The 21,515-nt window shown below is 52.6% G+C and overlaps 2 protein-coding genes across 3 annotated transcripts in view; both read left to right on the top strand.

Annotated features, from left to right (window-relative positions):
- The window catches only part of LOC126958450 (uncharacterized), a 247,835-nt gene that overhangs the window by 110,808 nt on the left and 115,512 nt on the right, over positions 1–21,515 (top strand). The window lies entirely within an intron of this gene.
- On the top strand, positions 833–9,069 carry DLK1 (delta like non-canonical Notch ligand 1). Of its 2 annotated transcripts, XM_050796758.1 has the most exons (6): positions 872–1,106; positions 2,369–2,432; positions 2,907–3,037; positions 5,996–6,137; positions 8,092–8,371; positions 8,591–9,069. In XM_050796758.1, exons 1-6 carry the CDS (start codon positions 1,040–1,042, stop codon positions 8,837–8,839), a joined length of 933 nt encoding a protein of 310 aa, XP_050652715.1. In that variant the 5' UTR covers positions 872–1,039; the 3' UTR covers positions 8,840–9,069. The 2 variants fall into 2 exon arrangements, with proteins under 2 accessions (XP_050652714.1, XP_050652715.1); XM_050796757.1 differs by having other exon boundaries at positions 833–1,106; positions 8,092–9,069.

The raw sequence follows: 21,515 nt of genomic DNA, 5'->3' as shown, positions 1-21,515 counted from the left end.
TGGCTGTGCGTACATGTGTGCGTAAGAGTCGGTGCATTTGTGTTTCAGCGCGGCTAAGGCCCTGACTGAGATGCTGTGTGTGCGGGGGTGGGTGTGACTGAATGCAGGCACGAGTGACCGTCTGTTTACAAGTGTGTTTGTGTGTTTGGGAGTGCAGGTGGTTCTGCCTACGCGTCTGTGTGCAGGGGATTGGCACATGGGAGAGGATGCCCATGGTTGGGTAACCGAGGGTCCGCTTGCCCCTCTGCCGCCCAGGACTGTGTCTATAGGCCTTCTGGGCTACAGTGTGTTTGGGTTGCCGTGTGCGTTTGCGTTGCGGGGTGTGGGTTGCCACAGGGGCAACTGTATTTTTTTGCGTCTTCATGGCTAGGGGTACCGGGGGTGTCGGGCTTTTCCTGGGTGTTTTTCTGTGTGCGTGTGTGATTATGTGCTTAGTTCACATCTTCATAGTGCGCCTTTGCGTTTTCCTGGGTATCTAACCATTGTACGTGTGCCCGGGACGTCAGCAATAAGTGTTTCGGTGTTCCTGCGTGCGGACTTGTGCTCTCCGGGGAGGTCTGCGACCCAGGTTCGATTCCTGCGACTTGTCCTAGGCAGGCCTGTGTGTGCGCGGCCGCATGCTGTCCTGTGGGGGGGAACGTGTGCCAAACGCTCGCGGGGTACCTGTGCCCGTCTAGCCAAGAGTGCACCCGTGTGCGCCAGCGAGCTTCCGGGACACTGCAGTGGTGGGGGGCGGCCCTGTGAGGGGCGGGGGTCACCGGGACTGGCCGGCGCCGGTCCCGTGTGCGCAGAGGCGGGGGCGGGGGGCGGGGGCCGCGGGGGGGGGAGGCGGTACGAAAAGGGCGGCGCGCGCGGCGGCGGCGGCAGCTCCCCGGCAGCGGCGGTGGAGAGCGCAGCGCGCAGCCCGGTGCAGCCCTGGCTTTCCCCTCGCTGCGCGCCCGCGCCCCCTTCCGCGTCCGCAACCAGAAGCCCAGTGCGGCGCCAGGAGCCGGACCCGCGCCCGCACCGCTCCCGGGACCGCGACCCCGGCCGCCCCGAGATGACCGCGACCGAAGCCCTCCTGCGCGTCCTCTTGCTCCTGCTGGCTTTCGGCCACAGCACCCATGGTGAGCCCCCCGGCGGCCCGGCTCGCGCCCCCTCTGGGGAAGCCTGCGACGCCCCGCCGGCCGCCCGGTGCCCCGCACGCCCCGTCTCGTGCGCCCCAACTCCTCCCGTCCCGCCTAGCCCTAAACCCCGCGCTGTGTCTGCCTCGCCCTCCCCGCCACCCTCGCTTGCCAAGGCCCGACCCTGGGGTCCCAGGGCGCAGGGGATGTGTGAGACCCCCAGCCCCTTCCCGCCCCGCAGAAGTGGCGCCAGAGGGGTGTCGGTGCGCTGAGCAAGGAGGTATGGAAAAATGAGGTGCTGTTGTGGAGTCTTCTACGAAAATACTCTGGGGTGCAACTTTGGGGTGTCTCTGTGTGAGCGTTCGGGAACAGGTCTCGGGGCGGGGGTGGGGGGCGACTTTGCCGTCTTAACCCCCAATTCCCAGAGAAGCCCAGCCTGAGCCCTTACTGCGTGGCGCGTTTCTCTAGGTGAGGGGCTGCGACACTTCTGTCTGCAGCGGCCATCTGTCTCTGACAGCGAGAGAGTTGCCCCCTTCCCGCAGCGCCCCCCCCACTTATTGCACCAGTAGTTGTGAGGGGGCTGTCTAGGAAGCTGTGGAGCTGGTTGAGTAAATGCACACAGTAGGTGCCTATTAAAGTGTCAGAATCTCTAAGCAGTGTTGCAACCTCAGCCCGCTAAGCAAAACCCTGTGTCGTCATCGTTTTCTTAATGCGAAGAGTCTGGGGTAGGGGAAAGGGGGGAAGATTTGACCTGGGTGCCCAGCTTAATAGGGATGAACCTTCAAAAGAATCCAGACGCCTTACTGGGGAGGCCACCAGGTGAACCTGTCTGGGCTTTCCCAGAGCTGAACACCTCAAAATCTGCTCCCCTTTTCAGCTCAGGTTGCAAAAGTGATGGTCAGGGTCAGGCTGCGTGCCCGGGGGTCAACATATTTCCCTCCACTGTCCCCATCCCCACTGTTAGGAGGACTTGAGGTGTCGTATTTGCTTTTGGGGGTCGGGAGAGAAGGTGTTTCTCATGCTCCTAAGAACTAGGGAGTGTACTGTGGTCATTTCATCACTGGGAACGTGGCAGAGATTTTTCTCCTGCGTGCATTGAGCCCCATCCATGCTGGGATAGGAAGTGCCTACTGTGTGCCGGACTGGTAGGACCCAAGAGGGCTGTTGGTGCCCTCGGGGACAGTGGAGGGCTGTGTGGGAGAAGACAGGCTTTGCCTTGGCTTAGGGCCTGGTGGGGTGATCGTATAACCTTTCTTGTATCTCAGGGGCTGAATGCTTCCCGGCCTGCAACCCCCAAAATGGATTCTGCGAGGATGACAATGTTTGCAGGTAATAGAGTGGCTCCATAGAGGCAGCTTGTGGGGGCCACGCAGCAGCCTGGGGAGTCATGAAGTCAGGCAGAAAAAACAGGGGACTTGGCCACTGCGCTGCAGCAAACAGCTTCCTGGCCCCTTCAGAAAACTGGTGGGGGCAAGCGGGGGAGATGAGGGCAGGGGGTGGGGGCGGCCATAGCTCCTGTCTGCATTCTCAGAGGTGGGGTGGCAGGTGAGACCTCTGCAGGCCACTGCGGCAAAACGCAGCACTCCCCCGGGATCTCGGGACCCCTCTAGGTCGGCCCCTGAACTTGGCATGCATTCTCTGTCAGTTTTCCCATGCAGGTGACTGATGGTTCCTTCCCAGGACCACTGGCTGGCACTGTGCAAAGACCCCCAAGGGTCCTTGGTTCCACAGAAAGTAGCCTGAGCTTCCTCTCTACCCCTGCCCTCTTCATATGTCCCCACCTTTCTCCCCCACCCCTTGCAGGTGCCAGCCTGGTTGGCAGGGTCCCCTGTGTGACCAGTGCGTGACCTCTCCCGGCTGCCTTCACGGACTCTGTGAAGAACCCTGGCAGTGCATTTGCACCGACGGCTGGGATGGGGAACTCTGCGATAGAGGTTGGCACTCGCCTTTGTTTGCTTCAGCCCTGCATCCTTACCTGCCTGCCCTAGCCCCCACCACCTCCTCCCAGTCTCCTGTTGCTGGCGGCCCTCACTTCCTCATTCCTGCACACCTCGTGCCCTGTATTCTAACGATCTGTTTATAAATTTCCTGCGGGTACCGAATGCCTCCTCAGAGGTAGGGACTGTATTTTGCTCTCCTCTGCACCATCAGCACCCAGCACCTAGAGAAGATATGGGGTGGGGGCCGGGGAGCTTCCTGTTGAATAAAGAGTCACAAAATACACACACAGCTGGGCCGGTGGGACCACAGACCCCAGGCCGCCTGTCCAGGTCACGGAAGCCCAGAGATGGACAAGGCTCTGGGGATCTCGGAGCTAAGACTCCCTAGAAAAGCACACGCAAGACCGTAAAGAGGCTGCAGACAAACAAATGGGGTGGGGGGGGGTGGCCAGCACTGCTCAGGGGTTGAGGGGCAGGTGCTGAGTCACGGCCAGAAGGACAGGGCTGGGGGGCCTGGACTGAGCGGGTCAGGTATAGGGGGAGGCTGGGGTTGGGAAAAGCTGAGAAAGGGTTAAAGTGAAGATGGGTGTTATCTGTTGATTTCATTAATTTATGCAATCTTTGCCTCCGTTACCCTAAGTAATTGAGAGTTGGCTGTCACTGCATTTTCAGGCTGCGAAATGTCCGTCTAAGCCCATTTTCATTTGGCAAAACCTGCCCTAACGTCTGGGCAAACTGAAGTCCACAAAAAAACTCCCAGCTGCGTAGCAGCCTGCCCTCAGGGCCTCTGTCCCTCGGTCCCCGACATTAGTAAAGAGGTACAGATAGGGAAACGGAGGATCAGAGAAACGCAAGTGTCTGCTAAGTGATATGAAAGAAGTTGGGAGAAAAGCCAGCTACAACCCTTTCCCCCAGCCCCAGAAAGAGAGTTCATTTTTGTCTTCGATTGCAACTAACATCCTCCCTTAAGGAACACTTAAGAGCGTTTTGTTATGGCCCCTGCCCTATACAGGCAGGGCAGCCGTGGCTCTGAAGCTGAGCTCCCTCACACTCCAAATTGTCTCTGGTCCTTCATTCCTGCCCCCCTAATACGGTGCAAGGTTCCCCGTGGCTGACTCATGCTGTGGCCGACGTCTCTGCTGCCCCTCACAGAAGCAGTGGCAGCAGCTCTGAGTTGTTTGGGGATTTGGGGGATCCCAGCAAAGCCACCATGTGGGATCAGGGTTAGGGTTTTAGCCTGGAGCCCATCTTCTTTGGTATCTAAATGCAGTACAGCCTTGCTGAAATTTTCCAGACAAATGCCTCCCTTCCCATGGGCCCTTGGTATGTCCCCTCCCCACCAGGTTGACAAAGGCAGCCAGCTTGGGGATGGCCAGAGAGTCTAGGGTCCCAGAGAAGACACAGCCCTCCCTCCCCCTGTTTGCCCATCTTTGAGGCTGCCGTGGCCACAGCTGCTGTCCTGACAGAGCCCCCCAAGCAGCCTTCTCCTCAGAGCAGCTTAATTCACCCCTGCCTTGGGGTTGGAGACTCAGGAGGGCTGATCCAGGATTGGCGTAGCAGGGAGAGCTGCAGGGACAAGCTGAGGGTGGTCGCCAGCTTTTTAGCTTAAATTTAAGATTCTGAGTGACAGGAGAGCCGGTTGCAGAGAATTAGGAGCCTGACGCGGAGTTGCCACGTGCTGATGCCTTGCCGGTGCCGTCCCATAAAGATAAATCCTCTTTATGTGTCCTTGCACCAAGCTGGGCTTCCGTGGAACGCCACAGGGTAGTCCATCAACGCGGCGTTCAGGCTCTTCCTTCTTGATTGATTGCAGTCTCCCCTCCACAAGGGTGTGGATCTCTCTGAGAGGGAACAAAAAATACGCACGTGTGTGGCTTCAGCACGGGGAATTTCCTCCCCGCACCCCCACCAGCCTGCCTTAGCTTGCTGTGTCTCTCGCTGGCCCTGGCTTTCTGTTTGGCAGGTGCAGCAGCTCAAATTATAGAAAATCAAAGCTGAAGAGTCCCTCAGAGATTGGCCAAGGAAAGACCCTCTTTTTATAAGTAGGGAAACTGAGGCACAGAATGGGGAGGAGCTGAACTCTGCTGCCACATGGCAGCAGGCTGGATACAGGGCAGGACAGGGGTCCCTTCCTGGCCCCACTGGGGAGCTGGGGTCTCCACCGTCAGAGAGCCCCTGACGCGGGCCCTTGTGTTCAGCTCGTCCCTGGCTTGCTGAACCTGAATAATGAAGTGTGCCTGATGGAAGGTGTTAAAAGATGGTGGGAATATTCCAGTGCTCATGGAAGCCTGCACTGATAGGAGAGCGCTCAATAGTTCTAATTTTCCTGGCTTTAAAGATGCAGCCTTTTTACCAGGGACCCCTTGAGTTCAGAGCCTGAGTGCATTAAGTGACCACAGGGACATGTGTAGTGCTGGGGCTAACAGGTTTCTTGATTCCTGACTCCATCCCCCTCACTGCCCCTCTTTGACGGAAAAGTATGAAGAGCTGGTGGTTTTTCTGAGGGTTGGGCTGTATTCGTCCCCCAGCTGGCCAGGACCCCTCCCCCAACAGGAGAGGCTGGAGGTTCGTGCAGTCTTGACTGGTGGAGACAGGCCTGAGGGAATCTCAGCTAGGCATGCTGTTGCAGGGAGGAGCGTGATGTCCACAGTGAACGTCACGGACATGTTGCTGGATATGGGGTGACCTGGTGCCAGGCAAAGGGAACAGCTCTCCTGGCTTGAGTACCAGTGGCCACGACTTTCTGATCTGTGACCTTAGACAAGGAAACCCCATTCAGCTTCCTGAGCCTCAGCTAACTCACTTCGTGGGATTTTTTGAGGGAGCTCCCTACACCGTCTTACTCCAGACCCCACTTGGTGGCCACAGAGCTGTTTTAAAGCCCACTGGGGTCCACATCACGCTTGTGTATGGAGAGGAAACTAAGTTCTTGTCTTCTCCATCACCCCGCAGATGTTCGGGCCTGCTCCTCGACCCCCTGTGCTAACAACGGGACCTGCGTGAGCCTGGACAATGGCCTCTATGAATGCTCCTGTGCCCCTGGGTACTCGGGAAAGGACTGCCAGAAAAAGGACGGGCCTTGTGTGATCAATGGGTAAATATCCTTCCCGACGATGTGTGATCTAATGAATGCTGCTTTTCACGCACCCGCTAAAGACCCTTTCAGCCTAACCCTGTTGGACCTGTCTTCTGACAAAAGATGAAGTAGGCGCTTATCCTGGCAGCCCGTGGGGGACAGCTCTGGATGGGGGTGTTTAGGGGGGAATGTGTCATTGCCATAATTTTTTCAAATGATCCCGAAGGCGATTTCATATTCCCCTGATGTTCGCACGTCCTGATGCGTGTGACTGACAGTCGATCGGAATGGTGAACTGACACTCCGAGCTGCATAATTTTCTAAAGGCAACATAATGAGAGATTGGAGCTCCGCGGGGCTGAGGCTGTTTGAAACCCGCTTGCCGTATCTCAGCGGTGGTTTTGGGGAACTGGTGGGCTCTGCAGTTGGATTTTCTGGGATGTCTGTGGAGGGAGTTGCCAGGCTGAGAGGTGAAGCGATTGGGTTTCTGCCAGCACAAGAGGAGGTGGGCCGGCTGTCAGCTCTCCTCAGTGGGGAGGGAAGCTTTGGGACCCCTGGGCAGTGGATGCAACGGAATGGCCACTGTCTTCACTTGGACCTCCCTGAGCAATGCTTCCCAGTGGCTCAGCCGCTCTCCACCCGTTATCTCTGTGGCGGCCCTGAGCCATCCCTCCTCCCCGTTGGATGGGGCTTAGCCTGAAGCCAAGGGAGATCTTGACAGAGGCAGAGTCCGAATATAAGAATCCAAACTTGAACCCAGTCCTGGGCCTGTAGTTGGGGGACGGGGGTGTCCCTTTCCTCTGAAGAAACAGAAGCTAACATGCAAATAAGCTTATCTTGACCCGACATTGCGGGATGGCAGAGACCGCGGTAGTCTGTAACAGCTGTAAGCGGACATTAACGAGGCTTCCGAAGATCAGTCTTCAGACAGGGTCAGAGTGGGGGCCGGTGACAACTGAGCTCCATTTCTGCTTATTAGCAAGAAGGATAAAAAGATAACAAGAGCTTTAAAATATTTTGTTTTTCTCGCTAACGGACTTAAACCAGTGTGTCAAAATAGAGCCTGAGGTCCTTGAAATTCCTTCAGAGCCTGGCTCCCATGGAGCCCGCACCCTGAAGCAGCAATGCTGATTTCTTGTGTTTATTGCCCCTTCTTCCCCGGAGTTTTGGCATTTATCAGATGACAAAAGGCTCGCTCGTTTAAAAGCACTTACATTAAATGCTCCTTGCGCTCCGCTTTGAGCAAACAGCTTTGGTTTGCAAGCTGCACTTGGGTGAATGGACCACTATTAAACAGCCTGGCACAGACACCGGCTCGTGCCAGCATAGACAGACCTCGTATTGCTTTCTCTTTGAGAGTCCCCAAGCGCTTCCTGCACAATAGCCTGTGGATCCACTCTGCTAATGATGATGATAATAATAATAATGAGGGTTGGCAGCGATAGTGGCCATAGGCAGGAAGGACGACAGCGGGTCCCGGGATAGGGTGAGGGGTGCCCCTTGCTTGGTTCTTCTGCCCCAGCAGCCCAGGGATGGAACTAAGGGAAGGGGGTTTGCTCCAGTCCTGGGCTGTCACTGACTTTTCCTCTTCTAGCCTCAGTTTCCCCAGCTGGTTAGTGACTAACCAACAGTCTTCTGGTTGGAGAGGTGCAGAAAGAGGTGGGAGAGGACGTGAGCGTCCTGGCATGGGAGGTCAGGTGTGTCCCAGGTTAGCATCGAGATGGGGGTGAGGTGGGCACCCACCCACCCCTAGAGCTGCTGGTGAGCCTCTTGCAGACAGGGGTCATGACCCTGGGCACCTCTCTGTGCCTCCCTGGCTGGCGTTCCCTCCTTCCCTCCCTCATTCACCTGATGTGTTTTGAGCATCTGCCCCTTAATTAGGCCAGAGACCTTCTGCCCTGAGCCCCGTGCCCTGCAGCGCTGTCGTAGCCCAGCCCCCAAGGCCCTTTACTGTGTCCCTGTTGTGTTGCAGCTCCCCCTGCCAGCACGGAGGCACCTGCGTGGATGATGAGGGCCGGGCCTCCCATGCCTCCTGCCTGTGCCCCCCTGGCTTCTCAGGCAATTTCTGCGAGATCGTGGCCAACAGCTGCACCCCCAACCCATGCGAGAACGATGGCGTCTGCACCGACATCGGGGGCGACTTCCGCTGCCGGTGCCCGGCCGGCTTCATCGACAAGACCTGCAGCCGCCCGGTGACCAACTGCGCCAGCGGCCCATGCCAGAACGGGGGCACCTGCCTGCAGCACACCCAGGTGAGCTACGAGTGTCTGTGCAAGCCCGAGTTCACAGGTCTCACCTGTGTCAAGAAGCGCGCGCTGAGCCCCCAGCAGGTCACCCATCTGCCCAGCGGCTACGGGCTGACCTACCGCCTGACCCCTGGGGTGCACGAGCTGCCGGTACCGCAGCCCGAGCACCGTGTCCTGAAGGTGTCCATGAAAGAGCTCAACAAGAATACCCCTCTCCTCACCGAGGGCCAGGCCATCTGCTTCACCATCCTGGGCGTGCTCACCAGCCTGGTGGTGCTGGGCACCGTGGGCATCGTCTTCCTCAACAAGTGCGAGACCTGGGTGTCCAACCTGCGCTACAACCGCATGCTGCGGAAGAAGAAGAACCTACTGCTTCAGTACAACAGCGGGGAAGACCTGGCCGTTAACATCATCTTCCCCGAGAAGATCGACATGACCACCTTCAGCAAGGAGGCCGGCGGCGAGGAGATCTAAGCAGCCCTCCCACAGTCCCCCCTAGATTCTTGGAGTTCCGCAGAGCTCACTATATGCGGTCTGTCCTAATCTTTGTGCTGGAGTTCGCGCTTTCTTGTGTCAAATGTGGTGAACGCTACGCTTACATATATTGTCTTTGTGTTGCTGTGTGACAAGCGCAATGCTAAAACAATCCTCTTTCTCTCTCTTAATGCATGATACAGAATAATAATAAGAATTTCATCTTTAAACAAGTAAGAGAAATAAGTATGTTATTCTAAACTCTAAACTTAATGAAATATCAAAAAAGACCAAAAAAAAACAAGGCAACAGAACCAGGGCTCAGTGCCGACGCCCCTCCCCTGGGGGTCTCGGCCACAGAGTCCTCGTGAAACCGTTACGAGTGCTGTACATGACCACCCACTGTGCAAAGGGCTACGATTACTTTCGTTCGTTAATTCTCACACACCACATCCGACTTGCACTCACATCCAGCTCAACACCGCTACCTTTAGATCTTTCCGATTGATTTGAGATTTAGCGGAGTGCAGCGGCTGTGTGTCAGGCAGAGAGAGCCCCAGGTTGGCTGCTGGGGGGCTGGGTCCCTGTCCCAGCCCTGCCACTAACTCGCTGTGTGATCCTTGGCGAGTCCCTATCCCAATCCTGGGCCCACTTTCTCGCCCCTCTCGAGGGAGGGGTTTGAACACCGACCATCACAGTCCTCTCTGGCTCTAAAACTCTGAATTAGGAACGAGGGGGTACGAACCAAAACACTTCCTGACCCCAAAAATTAGGATCTGATGAAGACTGAGTCTCATCCTGGGATCCGAAAGGTTTTGGCCTATCCTGGATGAACACTTGATGTGGAAATTTATCCTAACTGCGTTTCTCAAAGTGGGGAGCCTCCTGGCCCACTTCCCATTTGGGAAAAAATAGCCCCTTTGGGTCATAATGTGCCATCTAGAGTTGCCACTTAGGCAGCCAGCCCTCTCCCACCCCTCCTTGCCCACCCAGAGCCCCAACGCCATGCCTGCCCCTACCCTATCCCTTGAGACTTGAATGCACTTTGAGCCGCAAGTGCCCCTGGCAGAATCTGAGCAGCAACACAGCCCTCACCAAGGTTTTCACGGGGATTAGTGGAAATTGTCACTTGTGGGGCGCTTACTAGTACTGTGGCAAATGTGGTCCAAGACCTGGCCCACACAGCCACGGGTTGACATTTGTGTTGCTGAGTTAATAATTCTCAGATCTCAAAAGACCTAGCCAGCTTCTGAATTTTGTATTTGACTTTTTTTTTTAAACAAAGAGTATCTATTTTTTGTGCAAAAATAGAAAGAAATGGGACAGAGCTCTGTTTAGCTTTTCAGCTTTTGAGGTTGGGCAGCTAAACAGCCCTTGGGTACCAGATAGGAATATTTTGCTTCTTAGATGATTTAGATAAGAATCTAGACTCTTAGCTTTTGTGAGCGTTGCCTGCCGTGTTTACCTTGCTCCAGGTGTTTATTTCTGTCATCATCACCTTCGTCATCTGCAGTCAGTCACATCAGTCACCCGCACACAACTCACAGTCACCCACCCATTGGTCACCTGCGCCATCGTCATGACACGATATCGACCTCATCGCCTCATCGTCCTCCAACCACCGCCCAAGCCCTCTCATCCTGACTCAAAGCCTGACCAGCATCTGCCCAAACTCCCAACACCCCACTCCCCCCCACCAAACCATTGGTCTCTTCACACCCCGTCCTTTGTCATCCTGATTCCAAGCCCCGCCCTACCCTCACCACTTAAGTCATCTGCACTCTGCAGAGTCCCTCCTACCCGCCTCTGTCCCCGCCAGACCCCTCCCTGCCTTCAGCCCTGAGTCTCCAGCCCCTCCCAGCCTCACCCCTAAAACCCAGTAACCTCCTGACCACTGTCATCACTGCCAAGCCCCTTCCCCTTCCCCTCCAGCTCCCGTCCCCACCACCCCTCCTGTCCCCCCATCCTTCCCCTCCTGTTAGCCCACCCCTCCTTTCCTATCACCCCTACCCTTCCCCTCCGATCCCCCTCATCCTTCCCTTCTGATCCCCCCCAGCCCTCCGTTTCTATCACCCCCACCCTTCCCCTCCCTTCCCTCACCCCAAACCCCTGGATCCTCTGCCCCAATCTCTGACAACCGCCCCAAGTCCGTCTTCCTCCCCAACGAAGTCATTCAAGTCACCATCTCATCTCATTTTGAGTTCGTTTTAAGAAATAAAAAAATTTAAAAGACAAAAAAAAAGAATTGTTGGCATGTGTCAGGCGGGCGTCTGGTACCCCGCCTGGCCTCTCTCAGCGTGAGACCTGGACTGAGTCTGCTAACGATTCTGTTCCTCAGTTTCCCCAAATACAAAATTCTAAGATTGGTGAGACGATCAAATTCTCTATGTTTTCGATCTTGATGCTGTAGAGAACAGCCATGTTCCCCTAATAACAAGAAAAAGACGTCCCACGGTCGAGGTATCCTTGACCAACTCCCCATTCATTCATTTGCTCACCGTCCGCAACTCATCTGATCAGGAAGCATTTCCAGGCACCTGCGGAGCACTAGGCAGTGTGCGGGAGCTGCGGGGCAGGCAGGACGAGGGGGCAGTCTGGAGGGGGGCGGACACACAGCTGTCCCCAGGGAGCCCAGCGCGGTGCTGGTCACATACCGTGGGAGTGGAGGGTCCTGAGCAGACACCTCCCTTGGAGAAGGGCCACCATCTTACCTTCCCACGCAACAAATTATTACCAGCACACGATGAGGCCGTCCCTCCCAAATTCCACAGTGCCCACCACTCGCACTACCCCCCCTCCGTGCCACAGGAGCAGCATCAGCAGCCTCGCCACGGTCTTCACGTCATGCAGAAATGGCCATTCCATGTTCTATGGCCACCAGATTCTGCTGAGAGTGTCGGGATCCTTGACTGCCCGGCCACACCTTGTGTGTGTCTGGTGTAGTATGTAGTTTGCAAAACCAACGGAAAAGCTCAAAACAGCGACCCAAGACATAATCACTAATTCGGTCCCAAATTAGGACAGGAGGAGGAGGAGTGTCAATTTTGTCACCAAAATGTTTAAAAAAATGTCCTTGTCGCTCTTTTTAGCTTTCCCGTTTACTACCGGTCCAGACATGCAAAAAAACCTTGTTTATTGAAAAATAAACAACAAGGGCTAGTCTTGTGTCTGTGTCGTTGATTTCGCGTGTGCCGGGCTACGCTGGTCCCCTCCCATAGGGGCCTCAGGCTCCGGGCAGGGCGGGCATGGCGGGCAGGGCGGGCAGGGCGGGCAGGGCTCATGCTTTCCAGGGCTCTGCTTCGGCCTAACACCCAGCCCCTCTCATGTGGCCAGGAGGCCTCAGGGCTAAAGGGTGAGCCCGCCCAGGTCTGTGCACACCCCTTCTAGACCATACTCTTGGAACCTGGGAGTTTCTGGTTCAGAGGGTCCTGAGATGACCTCCAAGGCCCACATGGGCCTTGTGCCTGTCTGTTTCCCGAGGCGGCTCTTTGTGGGTGGCCTGGAGGGAGCTGGGTCATGAAGGTGACAGGTGCAGGGGAGGGGGTTCCATATGGGAGCATGAGAGTGACCATGCTCAGGGCCAGTTCTCCCCATGCACCAAGGTCCAGCGCAGAACTCAGAGGGGAGTCCAAGTGCCCCACGCTGGTGTGGGGCCTTCCGGGGCTTAGTGAAGGGGCACTCGCCCAGGAGAGGGGCTAGGACATAGTCTACGTGCTACTTAGTGAGGGGCCTTGCAGCCTTTCAAAACTTCCCATGGCAGCTGGATGGGCTTCCCTGGGCTCCTCAGGCAGGCCATGTACATCCCTCCCAGCGTGAGTGTGCTCAGCTCAGAATTCCAGTCCCAGAATGCCAGAGCCAGAGCGGCCAGCTGAACCCAGGACAGAGGAGCCCAGGTCTCATTCCTTGACCCTAGTGGCCTGGGAGGCAGCCCAGGGTTTGGGTCCCCTCTCCACTTCCCCAGGGCCCATCCTTCCTCTCTCAGACTCTCCCTGGCCAGGGTGCTGCCACCCCCTCCAGCTCTCCAACCCTAGGTCCTGGGCTCCCCTGACACCCGCCTCCCTCCTTGGCCACCATAGCGGCCATGGTCCTGCCTCCTCCCCATCTCCTTCTGCCCTCTGCCCTCATAGCTGGGGCTCAGGCCCACTGTGCCCCTCAGTGTCCCTCTGGTCTCCCCACCCAAGGTCCTCTCTGGCTCTAAAACCCTGAATTAGGAACCAGGAGGTATGACCCAAAACACTTCCTGGCCCCCAAAATTAGGACTGATGAAGACCAAGTCTCATCCCGGGATCCGAAAGGTTCGTCCCCTCCTGGATGAACACTGGACATTGAAATTCATCCGAACTGCATTTCTCAAAGTGGGGGCTTCCTGGCCCACCTCCTGTTTCAGAAAAATCAGCCTGTTTGAGTCATAATGTGCCATCTGGAGTTGCCACTTAGGCAGCCTGCCCCGTATCCCTCGATCTCACCCACCTACCCTCACCCACCCAGGGCGCCGACTCCATACCTGCCTCCCACCCTCAATGCGGCAGAGCCCACAAGACGGACAGGCAGGGGCTAAACGCCAGACACGGATGCTGTCCTGAAACCTCTAGGGAAATAACATGACCACACTGAAGGTTCCCGAGTTAATAAATGCAGAAACATTGATGAAAGGGGTGAGTTTTCTAGGAAAATATTAATCCTCCAAATTCCTCAACGCAGCCAGCGGGAACAGAGTGATCCCCTGGGGGAAGACCCCATGGCAGGCAAGGCCAACCTGGTTTGGAGGCCACATTTGACCCTTTGAGGGAAGGGGGAAGGGTCAGGCTAGAGGAACTGTTCCACAGCAGACAAAAGGAAAAGAGGAAGGCCTTCCAATTTCATTTCCAGAGCTAGGAGAACCCCCTGGCTGAAACCTGACAAAGGTCACAAAACTTGAAAAGAAGTCACTGTCCTCACCCCTGAATAGAGAAACAAAATTTCCAGTGAAATAACAGCACAGCAAGGCAGCCACCTTTTTTGTGTATTTGTTTGTGGGTTTGTTTTGTTTTGTTTTGTTTTGAGACAGAGTCTCACTTTGTCATCCAGGCTGGAGTGCAGTGGGGTGATATCGGCTCACTGCAACCTCCACCTCCTGGGTTCAAGAGATTCTTGTGCCTCAGCTGGGCGCCACCAAGCCCAGCTAATTTTTGTATTTCCAGTAGAGATGGGGTTTCACCATGTTGCCCAAGCTGGTCTCGAACTCCTGACCTCAGGTGATCTGCCTGCCTCAGCCTCCCAAAGTGCTGAGATTGCAGGTGTGAGCCACCGCGCCCGGCCTGCAGCCAGGTATTCTTTTTTAAATGTGTGGTCATGTGTAGCATTTTCTAGGAAAGCAGGTTTAATTTAACATTAGGAAATGCAGTAGTTGTGTTGAGCCTGGAGTGGTCGTAGAAGGAGGGGACAGTGATGGTCACCTAGAGTCCCTACTAGACAACCCTGGAGCCAGTCTTGGACTTGGGAGAAGAAACCCTGATTACAGGCCCAGTGGCCAAGAAGAGCCCAGGGGTGGGGATGGTCCAGAGGCAGAGGGTGAGCTTGGGGTTTGAGGGATTACTGCTGTGAGGGGCCTTTGCACAGTGCCCTGGACTAGGGAGCAGCAGCAGAAAAGTCCCCAGTGAACTCCACATAGAGGAAGAGGCCCCATGCAGCACCTGGAGCAGGTGCATGGAAGGTTCCTGAAGGAGAGCTGAGAAGGAGGGAGTGGGGAGGGGATGCGGAAACTGGGGATAAGACAGAGAGGGGGGCTCTATGGGAGCCTACGTGGTCAGGACCCATTCAGACCCCTGACACAGGCTAACAGCTGGGCAGCTTAAGGCAGGAGCTCAACTAACTGGGCCCCTGGGCCTGGGAGTGCCTGTCAATCCACACTGCAGGTGATACGCTTTGGGTCTTAGGCCCTGTGGCTTTCTTTCTTCAGTGACTCTCTCCCACAGCTGAGGAAGAAGAAAATATTGGCTCCCCACGTCACCCAGCCAAGACCCTCATTCAGTGAATCCCACATATCCTGTTCACAGGAAGGAGAGGGCCCAGTCCCGACTCACAGCTGGGGAGGAGACATGAAGGTCCCAGCTCACTCAGACTGGCTGGTGGCTCAGCTGCACCCAGAAGTGCATCCGGCTGTGGTCACTGGGGCGCCGTGGCCATGACAAAGATGCAAACACTGGAGTTGACCAAATTTCAACTCGAGCACAGGTCACAGGAAAAAAACTACATGATACCAATGCAATAGGTGCCAGAGGGAATCTGATAAAATCAAAACAAATCCCAGCAAACTAGGAAAAAAGTATATATCTCCTTAAGGGTCAGAAAGGGCATCTGTCTTAAACTAACGTTTACTATCCTATTAGTCAGTAAAACCTAAAGGTAAGTAAGGCCATGGGTTATACAGCAGTTAAGGGCACTGGCTTTACATGTTGGCTCTGTCCCTTGGGCCCATAATATCTTCATATTTGCTTCCTCACCTGCAAAGGAGTAGTCATGGAGAGCAATGAGTACCAGTGTTGCTCTAGGACTTCTAGCCCATGTAATAAGACAAGAAAAAGCAAAACATGGAAAGGAGATTAAATGATGATGATGATTGTCTACCAAAAACCTCAAGAGAATGACCTGAAAGAACAATACGAGAAGTCAGTTAGTAGGATACGCATGCTACCTACACAAACCTAAATACCAATAGCAACTCATTGCTAAAAAATAAGGATTTGAGTAATTAGAACTTACTATTATAAACTTGTCAATTATCCCCAACATTAATTTATAAAATTTTAATGTTATCTATTTGCATTAGGTCCTTAGACAATAGAATTCTGAAGTTTATCTGAAAAAATAAGATAGCGAGAACAGGCAAGGAAAAAAAGTAATGAAGGGGCAGCTTGCACCATCGGATATTAAAACAGAGAGCTAAAAAAAAATTGTGTGTCTCAGGACTGATACAGAGTCAATACTTAACATTGGTTTTCTAGGAATGAGGGGATAAATGAAGGAATGCAAGAATGATAGCTTTTGAAGGCATCTAGATCCGCTGCTTCAGCTACTTATTTACAAATGCAGAAACCGAGACCAAAAGAATGACCAGCCTAAGCTTCCTAACTGAGGATAATTTTTCCCCCCAGGAGACATCTGGCAATGTCTGGGACATTTTTCTTTTCTTTTTCCTTTTTTTGACATAGAGTAAAAAACTCCATGACACGGAGTCAAAAACTCCATGACACGGAATCAGAGACTCACTCTGTCACCCAGGCTGGAGTGGCGTGGCACGATCTCGGCTCACTGCAACCTCCACCTCCTAGGTTTGAGTGATTCTCCTGCCTCGGCCTTTCAAGTAGCTAGGATTACAGGTGCATGCCATCACACCCGGCTAATTTTTGTATTTTTAGTAGAGATGGGGTTTTGCCATGTTGGCCAGGCTGGTCTCGAACTCCTGACCTCAAGTGATCTGCCCATCTTGGCCTCCCAAAGTGCTGGGATTACAGGCATGAGCCTCCACGCCCTGCCTTGGAGACATTTTTCATTGTCAAAACTGGGTGGCATCCAAAGGATAGAGGACAGGGATGCTGCTAACCAGCCTGCAAAGCACAGGACGTCTCTGCAACAAAGTATCATTTGGTCCCAAATGTCAATAATGCCCGGGTTGCAAAACTCTGGTGTAAGGTTGGTGAAAGGGCAGAAGTGGAGCCGTTAAGAATAACAGTACACAACTGTGTCAGGCTCTGTGCCAAGTACTCCAAATGCATAATCTCAGGCAGTTCATTCAACAACCTACAGGGTGAATAATATTGTCTTCTGTTCCCGATGATGAAATTGAGGCTCAGAAAAGTGAAACACATGTTCATGCTCACCTGGTTAGGAGTGGTAGGGCTGAGCCCTGTGTCCAGACCTCCAGAGGGTACATGCCAATTCTCTCTCCACTACCTGATGCTGCCTTCTGATTTTTAAACATAATTTATTCCAAATTTTCTTAGAATTAGCAATGGTGCTTCGCCGGGAGCTTCAGGGAAATAGACCATCTCAGGCAGCATCACTTCCTGCAGGTCATCAGTAAGAATCCCAGGAGAATGAGGTTCCATCCTTGGTCACTTCAGGGTGGAACTTCTGTGAGTACCTCCTTTTCCACCCATCCACTCATTGTGGAATAACCCACTCTACTCCGAATGCCCCCCTTCCCCTGCCTAGTGGAGTTAAGATGTCACTTTGCCAAGTTGAAGATAAGGATGGAATCAAAACCCTTTGCTGCAATTAATATCAATCATAACAACACCCAATTTTGTTTTGTTTTATTTTGAGATGAGATCTGACTCTGTCCCCCAGGCTGGAGGACAATGGCACCATCACAGCTCACTGCAACCTCCACTTCTCAGGCTCAAGTGATCCTCCTCACCTCAGTCTCCCCAGGACCTGGGACTACAGGTGTGAGCCACTACACATGGCTAATTTTTGTATTTTTTGTAGAGACAGGGTTTCACTATATCGTCCAAGCTGGTCTTAAGCTTGTGGGCTCAAGCAATCCACCTGCCTTGGCCTCCCAAAGTGCTGGGATTTCAACCGCGAGCCACTGCACCTGGCCCCAGTATTTTTTTTTAATGCTAAGGCACTGCAGTTAGCACTTTATTTTTTTTATTTTTAATTTTTTAATTTTTTTTTTTTTTTTGAGACAGAATCTCACTCTGTCGCCCAGGCTGGAGTGCAGTGGCCGGATCTCAGCTCACTGCAAGCTCCGCCTCCCGGGTTCACGCCATTCTCCGGCCTCAGCCTCCCGAGTAGCTGGCACTACAGGCGCCCGCCACCTCGCCCGGCTAGTTTTTTTTTTGTATTTTTTAGTAGAGATGGGGTTTCACCGTGTTAGCCAGGATGGTCTCGATCTCCTGACCTCGTGATCTACCTGTCTCGGCCTCCCAAAGTGCTGGGATTACAGGCTTGAGCCACCGCGCCCGGCCAGCACTTTATTTTTTATTTTATTTTATTTATTTATTTATTTATTTATTTATTTATTTATTTATTTATTTTGAGACAGAGTCTCGCTCTGTCACCCAGGCTGGAGTGCAGTGGTACAATCTTGGCTCACTGTAAGCTCCACCTTCCAGGTCCGTGCCATTCTCCTGCCTCAGCCTCCCGACTAGCTGGGACTACAGGCGCCTGCCACCATGCCCGGCTAACGTTTTGTATTTTTAGCAGAGATGGGGTTTCACTGTGTTAGCCAGGATGGTCTCGATCTCCTGACCTCGTGATCCGCCCGCCGCCTCGGCCTCCCGAAGTGCTGAGAGGCATGAGCCACCGCGCTTGGCCTTCACTTTATCAGACTTTTCAGGGATTATTAGATACTGGCTCTGAATTACACTGATTTCTGAAGACCTAAAGCATCGCTGTGGTCCATCAGTCAGAAAAGGGGCTTTGGAAGTCATCAATGGAGTGATCAATGGAGTTTTATTCAAATCTGTCTCACCATGGGCCTGGCGGGTCCCTAAACCCACCCCAGTTCTAGAACTCAAAATCAGGATGGACACACTCAACAGCTGGCAGAATCTTCACACTGATTCTCTGACCCATGGAGAGGGGGCTATTATGATAGCAAAGGCCAAATGGAAGAAGCTACTAGAACTGCTCGACCTATGAAAATAGTACACGAGAAGTAATACTGTATTCTTGGAGGGATGGCAGAGATTAGTGCCCTCATCAAGGAACTTGAAAAATGAAAGGGTGGTGATTCCTATAATATCTTCATCCAACCCACCTATTTGGCCTAAGTAGAAAACAGATGGATCTTAGAGAAATTAGAGTAAATTATTATAAATTTAATCAGATGACAATTCCAATTTGCAACTGCTGTTCCAGATGTGGTTCCGTTGCTGGAGCGAATCAACACATCATCAGACACGGGGAATGCTGCCGTTGAGTTGGTGGGTGTCTCTTTTTCTCTATACCTGCTAGTGAAGAGCAGCAAAATAAGTTTGCTTCCCAATCGTATTGTTGGTAAGGCCAGCAGCTCATCATCACCATCCTACCAGAGGGGTAAACCATCTCTCCAACTCTACGGCATAATCTACCCCCAGGAACTTTGATTGTCTTTCCTTTACAAGCGCATCGCACTGCTTCATTATTTTGAAGTTATTCCGCCGACTGGACCTGGTTAGCAGGACGCATTGGTAAGACACTTGCATGCCAGAGGGTGGGAAATAAATCTCACAAAACTTCGGGGACTTTCCAGCTTAGTGAAAATTCTAGGACTCCAGTAGTTTTGGAGCATGTTGAAAGATTCTTTCCAAGGTGAAAGGAAAGTTGCTTCATCTGGTATCTCCTATCGGCGTGAAAGAGACACAGCTTCCAGTGCAGCTCTCTGGATTTCGGAGGCAGCATATACATAGTCATGCATCGCATGAGGATGTCTCGGTCAGTCACAGACTGTGCATATGAAGGTGGTTCCATAAGATTAGAATGGAGAAGAAATGTTCTCTTGCCTAGTGACGTCATAGCTGTTGTGATGATGTCGTGGTGTAATGCATTACTCGCATGTTTGTGTGATGGTGCTGGTGTAAACAAACCTACTGCACCACCAGTTCTATCAATCTACCAAATGCAGCTATGGATGGTACAAAATACTTGATAATGAGAATAAATAACTATGTTACAGGTTTATGCATTTACTCTATTATACTTTAATTTTTTAATTTTATTTTTATTTATTTATTTCTTTTTCCTGAGACGGAGTCTTGCTCTGTCACCCCAGCTGGAGCACAGTTCAGCGATCTTGGCTCACTGCAACCTCCACCTCCCAGGTTCAAGCAATTCTCCTGCCTCAGCCTCTCGAGTAGCTAGGATTACAGGTGATCGTCAACACGCCCGGCTAATTTTTTGTATTTTTAGTAAAGACGGGGTTTCACCCTGTTGGCCAGGCTGATCTCGAACTCTTGACCTCATGATCCTCTCGCCTTGGCCTCCCAAAGTGCTGGGATTACAGGCGTGAGCCACCGCACCTGGTTCTATTATACCTTTAATCATTTAGAGTGTACTACTTTTACTTATAAAAAAAGTGGGGCCAGGCAGGGTGGCTCATGCCTGTAATCCCAGCACTTTGGGAGGCCAAGGCGAGAGGATCATGAGGTCAAGAGCTCGAGACCAGCCTGGCCAACAGGGTGAAACCCCGTCTTTACTAAAAATACAAAAAATTAGCCAGGCATGGTGGTGTGCGCCTGTAGTCCCAGCTACTTGGGAGGCTGAGGCAGGAGGATTGCTTGAACCCAGGAGACGGAGGTTGCAATGAGCCGAGATCGCACCATTGCACTCAAGCCTTGGCGACAGAGCGAGCCTCCATCTCAAAAAAACACAGAAACAAACAAACGAAAAAACAAAGTGAACGGTGAAACATCCTCAGGCAGGTCCTTCAGGAGGCATCCAGAAGAAGGCACTGTTGTAGGAGCTGGCAGCTCCATGCCTGTTACTGCCCCTGAAGACCTTCCGGGGGAAAAGCTGCGGAGGTGGAAGGCAGTGATACTGATGATCCTGACCCTGGGCAGGCCTAGGCTCATGTGTGTGTTTGGGTTTTTGTTTTTAAGAAAAAAGTTTAAAAAGTAGGAAAAAAAATTTAATAGAAAAAAGCTTATAGAAAAAGGATGTAAAGAAAAAATATTTTTGTACAGCTGTACAATGTTTGTGTTTCAAGCTAAGTGTTAGTACTAAAGAGTCAAGAAGTTAAAAGCGACTAAAGTGTTTACAAATTTAAAGAGTTATAGTAAGCTAAGCCTGGTTTATTATTGAAGGAAAAAAGCATTTTAAAATAAATTTAGTGTGGCCTAAGCGTTGGGTGTGTATAAAGTCTACAGTAGTGTGCGGTAATGTCCTAGGCCTTCCCATTCACTCATTCAGGGCAACTTTCAGACCTGCAAGCTCCACTCATGGTAAGTGCTCTAGACAGGTGGACTAGTTTTTATTTTATTTTATTTATTTATTTATTTATTTATTTATTTATTTATTTATTTATTTTGAGATAGAGTCTCGTTCTGTCATTGCCCAGGCTGGAATGCAGCAGTGTGATCTTGGCTCACTGCAACCTCCGCCTCCTGGGTTCAAGTGATTCTCCTGTCTCAGCCTCCCGAGTAGCTGGGACTGCAGGCACGTACCACCAGGCTCGGCTAATTTTTGTATTTTTAACAGAGGTGGGGTTTCGCCGAGTTGGCCAGGCTGGTCTCAGACTCCTGATCTCAGGTGATCCACCTGCCTCAACCTCCCAAAGTGCTGGGATTTACAAGCGTGAGCCATCTCGCCTGGCCAGTTTTTATTTTTTATACTGTATTTTTACTGTACCTTTTCTGTGTTTAGATACACACAGACTTACATTTTGTTACAATTGCCTGTAGTGGTCAGTACAGTCACATGCAGTACAGGTCTGTAACCTAGGAGCAATAGACCATACCACCTCGCTCCGGTGTGTAGTAGGCTGCACCATTTACGTTTGTATGAGTGCACTCTATGATATTTGCACAACAACGCAATTGTTTAATGATGCGTTTCTTAGAACATATCCCTTTGGTTAAGTGAGGTATGACTGTGCTTCACTGGGGCGTGCTATTCTGACTCATTTACTGAGTAATGTGAAAATCTGCCAATTTTGAGTGAGACCCAGAACAAAAGACGGCTGCTCAGCAGATTCAGGCTGCCGCGCCAG

The sequence above is a fragment of the Macaca thibetana genome, chromosome 7 (assembly GCF_024542745.1).
Source record: "Macaca thibetana thibetana isolate TM-01 chromosome 7, ASM2454274v1, whole genome shotgun sequence".
Classification (NCBI taxonomy): Eukaryota; Metazoa; Chordata; class Mammalia; order Primates; family Cercopithecidae; genus Macaca; species Macaca thibetana.
This window is presented reverse-complemented; position numbering and strand designations above follow the sequence as displayed.